This window comes from Passer montanus, unplaced genomic scaffold, assembly GCF_014805655.1.
Source record: "Passer montanus isolate IOZ18808 unplaced genomic scaffold, ASM1480565v1 scaffold14, whole genome shotgun sequence".
Taxonomy (NCBI): domain Eukaryota; kingdom Metazoa; phylum Chordata; class Aves; order Passeriformes; family Passeridae; genus Passer; species Passer montanus.
The window spans coordinates 6,899,209-6,911,339 of NW_024360941.1; the positions used below are offsets into that span (position 1 = coordinate 6,899,209).

The 12,131-nt window shown below is 36.3% G+C and overlaps 1 protein-coding gene across 22 annotated transcripts in view; it reads right to left on the minus strand.

Moving 5' to 3' along the window:
* Positions 1-12,131, minus strand: part of NEK1 (NIMA related kinase 1) — a 43,929-nt gene that overhangs the window by 20,009 nt on the left and 11,789 nt on the right. For 14 of the 22 annotated variants that reach the window (XM_039700160.1, XM_039700166.1, XM_039700165.1 and 11 more), the window contains 7 exons: positions 10,810-10,870; positions 8,967-9,124; positions 6,634-6,693; positions 6,446-6,493; positions 6,282-6,353; positions 3,142-3,323; positions 2,928-3,059 (listed from right to left, as the gene is read on the minus strand). In XM_039700160.1, the coding sequence (XP_039556094.1) occupies positions 2,928-3,059; positions 3,142-3,323; positions 6,282-6,353; positions 6,446-6,493; positions 6,634-6,693; positions 8,967-9,124; positions 10,810-10,870 (713 nt within the window). Of the gene's footprint in view, positions 1-2,927; positions 3,060-3,141; positions 3,324-6,281; positions 6,354-6,445; positions 6,494-6,633; positions 6,694-6,946; positions 7,007-8,966; positions 9,125-10,809; positions 10,871-12,131 lie in introns of all 22 variants that reach the window. The other 8 variants (XM_039700176.1, XM_039700175.1, XM_039700168.1 and 5 more) reach the window with 5 other exon arrangements.

Below are 12,131 nucleotides of genomic sequence, written 5' to 3' on the forward strand. Positions count from 1 at the left end.
CTTACTGTTAAAATTTGTGAAAAAGAAGATTCCTTCAAGATTTTCCTTCAGAGATGAGCAAGAACTCATCACATGAGCCAATCAGTAAGGTCAATACTGTCACAGCCTTTCAAGACTGTCCTATATTTGCAGTAAGAGCTTCTACCACTTAGGGAACTACTACAGTGCTACTGTTCTCAGAGTGTTCTGGCAATTCCCTTTAGGGAATCTTGGGGGATTTTTTTTTGTTTGTTTTTAAAGGGTCCATGAAGGAATTTTCCTACCCTAGAATTAGCCATAACAATATGATTATTTTTTGACAAGTTTCACTCCAGGTCAGGGACCTGATTTGGAAGACAAGAAGGCTACATTTAATTAACCATAACCAAGCATCCTGCAACTCTATGAGTATATTTATAACATCATAGAGAAACCAGATTCTGACAAATTCGTGAGAAGTAGATCCAGAGAAATTTAGCACTAAAATAAAACTAAAACACTGAGAAATGGTTTAAGACATTCTACAAATGGTAGAATGATGAGACCTTTCCAAAGTTCCCTGAGCCTCCTTTAACTGAGGACCACTGGGGGTTTGGCAACAGTCAGGAAGAAACTGGAATGTGCTGATACCAATAATCCATTAGACTGAGGCAGTTAAACAAAATAATTATTTTGCAATACAGGAAGCTCTAGTAATTCATAATTAATTAGCACACTAATTAAAGTAATTTTATTATTTTGACCCTTTGCCCTCTTTTTCCACATTCTACAACTCCTTAAAAGGAAGACAGAGATAAAACCATTTGATACAATAAAACAAACACTGTCTTGCCTGCTCCAAAAAGGCAAGACAATCTACACAGGTGTTACTGGTAAAGAAACAAACACTTGCCAATCTTTGTGTACACATACCTGACTCTCTAAAAGATTTTTACCCAGCCTTTTAACTACATATGAACTCAACTGGTTGATTGTGAAATCTGTGCAAAAGCCCTGTCATGCAGCTGAAGTCTGTCACACATCACGAACCTTACAGTGCTGGAGGAGAGGTCTTTCCAAAAATACCCAAACCAAGACAGTCCTATTTGTCTCAAACCAAATTCACAGGAACATCTTATCTCAAAATTTTATAAAAATGGTTTTTCTTACTCTACAGGTGAGTGACTCATTTTCTTAAAACATTTCAACTAGATTTCTTCTGGGCTGCACTTCTGCCTGACACAATTTTCAAGGTTATTGACACTGAATATATTTAGCTTTATAATAGTGGTAGTACAATGAAAGACTTCAACTTGAAGATTTCTCAGCTTCTTCAATATATGCTCTAAATTGACTATTTTTAACAAAGTTCTTGTTACTTACATTCTTCCTTGGAGTGAAACATCATGAACACTTGCCTTCAGCTGGAAGAATTAATGCCAGGAGGGAAATACAGCTAGGCTGGCTATGATAATAAAATTGCTTCTAGGTAACATACAAATCCTTAATGCATTTAAGATGCTAAGAAACAGCACCTCAATTTAAGGCTAACAGTAATCCATTTATAAACAGAAAAAAATCCTCTCTACCTATTGTGACACTTCTAGACAGTGTTTTCATTAAGTGTTTCCAAATTAATGTATTTGAGAAATGCTGAATTGGTTTCTCTTCCCAATCTCTGTGTTATTTATAATTTGCAGCACTCTTCTATATTTTCTCTCCATTTTAAAACATTTAAAACAGTTTTTCCAGGTATAGACAAATATAATTTAATATTTTCAAATGTATGAGTTAAACTGCTTCCTAATCTAGGCAAGAGTCGGGGATTTTGCACTTTGTGCAAATCACTGAGAATAAACAGAGGAGGAAATATATTTAACTACAACTGGCAAAAGATACCTTCCAGTACTGGGTTGTACCAGGAAGAATTTTAATTATCTCACAACAGTCCAACCTACTATAAGGACTAAAAATATACCTCAGAGCTTTCAGAACCATAATATTAATGTTAAGCATAATGTTACTGCTGCAAATTTTAAAAAAGCAAACAAATATATAACTGCAAATACATATTATATTAGAACATAAACTGAATTAATTTAGTTTACAAGAATAAATTGTTTCTTTTCTTCCTCCATGGAGCAGATTATTGGCTCTGCAGAAGTTTAAATAATGAAGGAGAAAATTTGTGCCTCTAGGAAAGTCAGTTAGTAATGTCCACAGTACTAAACTTTCAGGAAAACCGTATTTTCCCACTCATTAGCCACAACTGAAAATGCAGTTCTTTGGTTAATATTACGAGATCTAAGGGAGAGCAAATAAGTCTTGAAGAAGCTATTTGAAAGAGTGAAAATATTAAAAAGAAAATCAGGACTTACTTACAATCCTTTTATATATAAAAAATACCCCATTTACAGTAATCAGACTTAGATCTTCTAATTCACTATATGAATACTGAATTAGAGGTTGCACACCATTACAACACCTGGCATTCACATCTCAATGAAGAAAGCTCCTAGAAGTTTTCCACTGGAAATAAACAGGAGCCAACAATTCTGGGATCATTCTAGATGCTTTGCAGTACTACAAACACTTAGGTGCAGAGAAGGCAGGAAGAATAAGATGATGGGAGAAAGAAGCATCTTGTCAAGTAACACAAAAAGTGGAACGATGAACACAGCAAAGGAGGAGGCTTATGTTGTTATGTGCAACCACATTAAGCTAACAATTTTGTCTGAAATCTACTTTAGCTACATTTGCTTAATAAACTATTTTTTCCATTATTGGAAAAGGCAAGATCTCCACTGGCTCCAAAAGAATTGTGGTCTGTGAGGGTCTAACACACAAACAGACAGCACAATACCAATGAATAGAAGTGATTTTGAGACATGCTCAACTACTTAATGAAACCAGACACAGAACAAGAATCTAACATGGAGGGACAGATTCACGGATTATCATAGTCCAACCTGTTTGCACTGGCTTGTTTAGACACCTCCTTCAATCTTTTCACTTTTTTCCTAACTGCACCAACATCGGGTAAATGGTGATGACCTGCAGGTCCCTTAGGAACTCCTGGACGTGTTCCAGGTGGAATTCCTCTGCAGATAAATATGCACAGTAACTTTCATTACTTTCATCTAAAGCAGAATACATGTAGTTTCTAATGGAAGGTAGCCATACCTTTCAACAACTCCTCGGTCTTGTAGTTTTGCTCTCAATTTGGCTTCCCTCTCTTCAGCTATTCTGAAGACATTTTCCTTTTGCTGTTGCATCTGGTCAAAAATAGCATGGTAGTGTTCATAGCGTCCTCTGGAAGACACAGGAAAAGGACCAACACCACCTCCACCAACATAATATGGAGCCTGGAAACCAAAAGGGGTAGGGTGGAAAGCACAAATACTGCTTTTAATAGGCTCTTCAAATTTTCACCTCTTCAGCAGAATAATAATACTAACATATTCTGCAACAATTCTAAATTGGTCCTAGTTTTATCCCTGCCATGCTCCTATTTTAACGAACTACAACATGGATAAATTAATTTTTTTCTATTAGCAGTCCAGAATAAAACACCATTTTAGCTTCCTTTAAAAACAGTCCAGTTATACATGAGCCAGCTCTCACACATTTTGGAAGTCACTGAAAATGACTCTGTTGAAGTGTAAACAGAGATAGATAATATTACATGGCCAAAAGCAAAGTTTCAGCAAAACAAGTGATACAATTCCAACTGAAGTAGTAACAAGTTACTCATAGCCAAACACACAGTTGAGCACAGTTTTAAGTTTGCTGAATGGCACTATGTGCAGATTTATCTGTGAACCCCCACTTCCACCCAGCCTATAACTTTATTTCCATGACTAGACTTGAGATGCTTCTCTACTCAAGCTCAGATCAGGGGAACACCTACCACAAGACACTGCTTTGTGCAAATTGTACCTGTCATTCTGAAAGCATTAGAATTCCTGCAGAATTTTCAAGTGCAAATAATGAAAAAAAATAATGTTTCAAGCAGCTGTGTACAGTAATAGCCAAGGATGGATACAAAAAATGTGAAACTGGCAAAACAAGGTTAAGGTTGTCAGCACATGCATAAAAATGTTTCCTTTATGCCATGGTAGAAAATCTATGGAATTTGTTTCAACAACAGTGTCAATCTACTTTCCAGAGTGGTCTGAAGTATTTAATATAAATTCAGACAGGTGAGTGCAGATGAGACAGGTTTAAGACTGCTTGTTTAGAAGTTCTTGAAGACACTATATTTGACAATGGAATTTATCTCACATTCTGAGTTTCAGTTGTTCAGTGCCATCAATGGCTCCCCATAACCCAGATGAGAGTACTAAATCAAGGATTTGTCTAGGCATTAAAACAAATATGCAAGTAGACTGTTGGTCTGAATAAAAATAACTATGCAAGACTATGATTTCTACTAACAGAAGGAAAAGTCTTAACTTCAGACACTATTCAAGGTTTCACGTATCAATATTAGAGTTGAGTTTACAAAATCTAAGGAAGTACTAGAGAATGATCATCATTCTCCAGGCAAATGATATGAAGCAGGTGCTCATCAACAGTCTAGAGAACAGTTACAGCACCTGCTAGAACCACAAACCCAAAGCCAAACACTTGCCACGTCTTTCTCTACTTTTCATCAGAAACAGGTGCCAGCAACCAAACTGAAAACAGGACAGAATCATGCAGTGCATGACTGTTGTGCCTTTGTAAGAGGCTGTATGGCTTGTGTTACTGGAAAGCTTGAACAATGCTATTCAACAGCAATGTCACGGCGTTGCTGGATATACTGCTATCATGCTGGAGAAAGGAAAAAGATAATTAACTCAAGAATATTATAACAGTATATGAAAACCTGAAATTATGATAAACTAGCAGCCTGCAGTATGATATGCACTCAACTATCCAATTTGAAGAAGACATCTCAATGATTTTTCCACCTACCATGATGTTTTACACCAGTCACACTTGGTGAAAACAGACACATTCATTGGCCTCAGTTTCCCTAGACAACTGAGAATACAGATAACAATGCAGCTGGAGCTACAACAGAACAGCTTGTATGCTCACAGTAAAACTCTCTGAGTTAATCAGAAACACTGTGCTCAGGAAAACACACAGCTCTCATCCAAATGTGAGGATGCATGCATACCATGTTGTATGGGGGCTTGTATTGGTGCCTGCCAGTTTGATCTTGAAGGAGAGGAGGAAAATATAGGAAGCAAATTAATTTTAATTTTAAATTTTTTCCTTTTTTCATTAAATCAACACTTTGTAGTTTTTAAAGTCTGGTATGTTTACATTTGCAGTTATATTTAAGTTTTACTTATATGATGTGTGGCACACATCTGAAGATGGTACCTATTTTGAAAGAGAATATTTAATAAGCAGCTACTGAAACCTGGTTGGTGTTTGTGTATTCCTCATTTTTGTACAAAGAATAGTAATAAAACCTCTATCCATTTTGACTTTTTGACTATTGCTCAGTCAAAGCTTGCTTACAAAAACCCTACTGAACATGTTTATGCCCAGTATTTTAATAAGACTTACTACCACCACAACAAATCCCTGTGTTTCAATCCACTTTCTATTGTCAGATACACTTACCATAGTACTACTTAAATTCCTGTCTGATGAAAGTACCCAGACCCTTATCATCAACTAACTTGATGAGACTGCTTTCCAGGACAGTTATGTTTTTATGAAACTATGACATGCACAAATAGGGAAAAGGAAAGAGTCATGGGAATCAGATTAAATTACGTACAAAGTGAGTGGCTAAACAGCATACTGCATTACAAAAAGAATTAAGATTTACTCAAAAATGTTTACCCCCCTCCTGAACATATTATTGCTATATAGAAACACTTACATTGCTAAATAACAAGGAATGTTTAGAAACAAGTGTTTAATACTGGGAAAGAGGTCCATAACTATAATATGAAAACCTGGGAACAAAAAAATTCAAGAACAAACTTGAATGTGAAAGAAGCTGCTCATGCATACACTCAGCACACGAAAAGTAGTAAAAGCAGGTATGAAAATAAGGAAGTGGTGCATGAAAACCATTTCTAGCAGAGAGAGAAGAGATTCAGAAATTTAGAAACATTAAAAATGAAAATGGCATGTGATCTTCAAAAAGGCCAGGGAGGAGCTGTAACAGTCTATCTCAAATTATCCACAGATAAATAATGGACAGCCTCAAGAGTTGACCTCCAAGAACAAATCCTTCTGAAAAGAGAAGACCATTTCATACAATCAAAGGTGGGGGGAACACACTGCACCACATTTCTGCATCTGCTGCCAACCTTAACACCACTTCCACCTGAACCAAGCACATTCCTCCATCCTTGTTCCCTGGCTCTGTTTATTCGTTCCATCTGAAGGAGAAAACAATACAGGAAAACAAAATTCAAGGAACCACTAAGGAAAAATTGAACTTCACTCTTAACACATTTTAAACATATTTTACCCTTTCTTTTTCCAATCTTCTCATTTCATCTGCCTTCGGTAAACTGATCTGAAATGTGTAAGGATTAAACATGTTAAGGATCTGGGAAATCAAACTACTGCATATTCTTACACAACACATCACACCACAAGGTATGCCATTAAAATTTCTATGGGGGAATAAAGAAAAATCTGAAGACTCTTGACTACCTGCACTCTCTGGCGTTTTTCTTTTTCAGGCAATTCTAACCTTTTCTTTTTTGAAGGTTCCTGAAAAATAAGCATATAATTTGGTATTTATTACTGAGCCATTACTCTGTCAAGTCTCTGTCAAGATGGGTTACTGATCCAATTGCTGTGTATGTCCATGAAGATTAAAAAAAAGAAATCATTGCTATAAAATATTTGGGAAATATTTTATATATATAGGAAGATGAGGAGGAAAGGTTTGAAGGTTGTATGTTGTCATTCTTGCTGTGGACTTGGCTTTTGCTCAGTTTGAAAACAGATGATTTCTTGATACCTCAAACATTTTCCTCCTTTTTTCTACTGGAGTAATTTTCATCAATGGGGTTGGAAATGCCTGTATGAAAGGTGAAACTTCAAATTAGACAGCATGATGCCAGAATGAGAGAAAAATTCTATCAGAAAACATATTCTTAAAGTCATAACTGAGTGTGCACTAAATGGATTTAAAATATTTGATTATTCAGGAGATTTGAAGTGAAAAGGAGTGCTAGGATATAGGGGTACATGTTCATCCTATACTAAAAGCTCTTCAAAAGTTGAAGGCAGCGATTTTTAAATCTGTTTTGTCTTGATTTTTCTTCTTTGGTAGTATCACTCTTCATTACAACCTTTTCTTTATAGAAACTCTTTGAGGGGGCCTAGATATTAAGATTCTCTTATTTGGAAGGTTATCCTAGAGCTCTTTTGCTTGACTTTTCACTTGGTTCCAACTCTAACTAAGGTTCTTGTTACCTATGATAACACAGTCACCACTGAGTACCTGCTAAAGAAGCAGCTATGGTTAACAAAATGTACTGTTTAATCTTCTCAAAAAAGCCATCATTACTTTTAAAGATTTTTTTTTCTGACCATACTAGAACACCCAGAGCTTCACAATATTTTCTTTTCACAACATGTAATTCTGTCAAATGGGTAATTTAAAATCAAGTATTGCAGAAGCTGAAAATCTTTATAGAGACTTGTAATAATATAATGTTAATGTAATATTAATAAAGGAGACAATTGTTACATGCTCCTCCGAAAAGCCAGCTAACAGATGCAAGCTCAGACTCAGAGATGAAAATTTATATTAAGTTGTAGCCCTTGTTTTTATCCCACATCTTATCACTAGGTACAATTCACAAAAAGACTGTCCTAAAATAGCAGCACTACTGACTCTTTCCATGTGGGAAGAGGATATTTCCTCAGGCTCTCCCCTGACACATTAAGTCTCATGGCAAGTTGGGTAAGCATTGGCTGGTGAAACTCATGACCAAAACCCATAGATGGGTTTCCAATCAAGCCTTAAAACACATAAACCTCGTGATTTCATAAGGACACACAAGAAGTTTGCACTCTCCCTTCTAACTTTTTCGCTTTTTCCAACAAGAGCCAACAAGGCTTGAGTGATCAATGAACTTTTCTCTAAACCTCTGACAACTGTTGAACTTCACAGATAATTTGCACCTCAAGGATAATTTTCTATCCACCTAAACTCTGACAGATGGATAGGGGTCTTAGTATTACATTTCCTGAAGTGACATGGGAGAAGGAAAAAAAAACCAAAACCAAAACAAACCCCACAAAACAACAGCAATGTTACTTATTCAGAAAAAAATCTGAACTAGTTCTCCTGCTGAAGCAGCAGCCTCTTGGCTGCTAGTTGTTTGGCATGTGCATATAGCTCAAAACTAGTTGTAGCAAAAACAACTCCTGACCATGTAGTAATTAATGGAATAAAGAGAGAGAGAATAAAAGTTTTATGTAATAAGAAATACAGAGAAGACAACAGGAATTAAGATCAGAAGTACTCTATGACAGTATACAGAAAACTTTCTCATTAGCTCATGGAATTAAATCTGGCAAACTTCTCTTTCAATTGCACAGTTTGTCTGCCTAACAACACTTCATCAAATAGCTAGAAAAAGTTTGCCTATTTTGAAAATTTGAAATTATTTTGGAACTAAGAAAAAAAATGCAAAAGTTCCTATCCAGTGTCAATGATCTTGGTATACCTGACAAGCTTCCAAAACTCCTAAGAGTGGTTAACACCAACAAAGCAAATGAAAACACACAAATGTAATTCAGCCTTGGAATTAAAACCCAAGCCTAAAGTAGGAATTTACAAAAATTACATTAAAACCAACTAAACAAACAATCAATAATGAAGCAAGCCAAGCATTGGAACTACTAGTTCTACTTTCTCTGCAGGTGCATGAGGCATGTCCACATACCAAGACATTTTGAAAAGGAAGGCATACTATTTAAATAAGGTATGAACAAAACAGCACAATTTACCTAACTTAGCTTCTTACCTGTCTAATTTTAGTCAATGGCTTCTTCTCATTAGGCTTTTTAGGTGCACCACAAGACTTCCTGGTAGTTAAAGGCACTCCATATTTTGCAGCAGGTTTGGTAATTTTCTGAGCTGGTGCAACTGAAGTCAATGTTGGTTCTTGAACTGGTCTTTGAGCTGAAAAGAAAAAAAAACCACAATAAAAAAAAACTAAACTTGGTTTTGAGCTACTCAGGCTGGCCAGTGTATGGTATTTCCCTTTTTAAGACTTTTTAAAATCTTAGAACAGCAGAACTAGAGAAAAATGGGTGAACTGTGTGTCAGGGACCGAAGCTGCATCTAAGGCCCTGCCATATTTGGTCTCCTCTTATGCACATCCACAAGACAACGAAGAAAACTTTACTGTATAACTGGTGGGAACTTGACACTTGAAAGAGAAACAATGCATTGGTTGGTCCCTTGGGAACTTAACCTGTGAGAAAGGAACAATGCACAATGGAACTGGGAGGTGTTAGCATGGAGGTGGGATCATGAGCTGCTGTGGCCTCATCTCACGCGCTGGCCAGACGTCGTAGCTGGAAAAATTCCACTCCTGAGAAGAAGCCTTGAGGTGTGGGTGTGGAGTGGAGGGCTGATAAGAACTGGATACACACCGTGGATCCAGGGGATGCCCTGAAGGTGCACTACCTGCCTGCCCCCTGCATGAGCACCATGCTCTCCATGTCCTTTGCCTGCCCAGTGGCTTTGCAGGAACCAGGGGTATGTATTATTTGCTACTGCTAGTAATAAAGGTAAATTTGCTTTGCAGTCACAGTTGGGTTTCAGGTTTGGTGTGCGTGGGCATCCTCCTGAACCCTAAACAAACCACTAACATTTCATTCACATAAGCTAATGTATTAGCTTGTCTAAGTTTGATGTTTGATAAGAAATAGAATAAAACAATTCCCATGTTTTTACATTTTAATCCTTCAGGCTGGATAACTGACACTTCATTCAGCTGCCTTGCTTAACTGCACAGTGCTCATGTACACATGGAAGAGGTTTCCTAATGGAATGGAGAAACAGGCCCTTCTCCACTAACAACACTGAACTGAAACCTGTAATGCTAATGTCACCAAAAGATGAGTTCTAGAAGAGCTTCCATGGCCTTCAGGGATATTGCTTTCCCCACAGAGTTCCTGAATATACACCAATATTGTGGGTTTGATTCTGGGTCAGCAGGGCTCTCTTACCACAGAAGAAGAGGTCAGCAACACTATGAAAAGATACCAAAGCCCTTGCCAGAGCATCAAATAATTACAGTGAAATAAATTAACTGGGAAGAAAATATAGGGGAAAAAAAAGGCAAACTAATGCAGTAAAATGAAGTAACACCATCTTGACAGAATTAATCTTTGTTACCACTAGCAGAAATTTCACTGAATTAGACTGAAACCAGGGCTTTATCTTGGAATTGCTAATGAAGCATCACACATTTTTTTGGAAGAAATAGTACTTCTCATTATCCATTTTTCATTACTAAGGGATAAAAGCAAGTAATACAATCATAGCATATGAATTAGTTCCATTATTTTCAATCTACACTGTCTCCTTAAATTTTGGAAGTGTAGCATACTGCAAGAGGAAAAAGTACACTTAATATATTACAGGCCCATAGCTTGCGTTTGCATCATTTGTACCCAACATACGTCCAGATAACCAGGGGAGGGGAGGAAATTGCTTCTTCTCTCTTTTTTCCTGAAAATCCTACAATCAGGTATGAGAACACACTGAAAAAAAAACAAAACACCTAGTAAAAGAACAAAGCTACATACATGATCTTGACAGAGTTGAAAGCAAAAGCAGTGCAGACACCAACTTACCTGGTGAAGCATGTGGTCCAAACTTGTGAAAAATTTTGTGACTGAATTCTTCTGCAAGAAGCTAAACAAGTGGAAAAGTTAGTCAATAATACCTGTGAGCAAAGCTAGGAATAAGCCATTTTCAGGTAAGCAGGCCATTAGCAGTAAGCATCTAACTAAGAGCATTCACTGTAAATTATATGAAAATATATACTCAACTTTATGCACTGAATCTAGTATTACTAGAATTTAGTACTACCAATATGAAGCTGGAGTATTTTCAAATATGTTTGGCATAATTACTCAAGTAATTTTAAAAAGCAATTTAGTCTGACTTCTGGGTGGCACATGTTATCTCATTTATGAACTAGCTAAGAATCTAGGAAAAAAGTTAATGTGACCATCAACACAATTTTTATGCATAATTCATTTTAGATTTCTTAGTAGCTGCCAAAGTTCACCTTAATTTCTCATACAGCTAGTGTCAAAAAATAGTTCTTTAAAAATGCTTGCAGTTTTAAAGTGTTGCTATCCTTTTTCAAGATAGGAAGATGACCACATATGTGGATATCTGGAAAAACATATGTGGTGTGCTGTAAGGCATATACAATCAGCATAGTAAAATATGGAAAGCAGTCTTACTGAGGTGAAAAATTTGAGACTAGACAAAGCAAATTCAAATATTAATAGGCAATCATCTTAAATACTGTAGGTAATTCTGAACCAAACACCTCAAAACCTATATAGTTCAAGTGAAAAGTATTCAAGGAAGAGCAGCAAGGATAAATGAAAAGTGTCAGTTCAGGAATATTCTTTACAGAATCTTGAACTACCCAGATTCCTTTGATTTGTACCAGTCAGTTACAATGGATGCTGAGGAGTTAAATCTTCAGAAAACAAGAACCAAAGTGCAGACCTTAGGACCCTGCATATAATGGCAAAGTAAATTTTTAATCTGTAGAGTCTAGCATCAAAGATTCTGTAAGACAGAAGTCACACAGTTTCCTACAGTTTCTTATTAATGGTATTTCAATTATCTTGAAGCTTTTATTTGAGTGGTAAGTTGTAGCAACTGAATTAGATGTTTCCACGATAACACCTTTACTGACAGAAATCTGACTCATTAGTATCTTTCAAAGAGCTCCCTCTCCTTTTAAAAAATTGATCCTAATTTAGATCTGCTCTTCAATGCAACTTAGTAACTATGAAGCTAAAGAAAGAATTTACATAAAACTGGAAGATTGATTTCCTGATATTTAACAATGGGATTTCAGCAACAGTTGCAACATCCTGAAGATGTCAACTATGAAATAATTTTTAAGTTTAGACTAAGGAAAACAGAG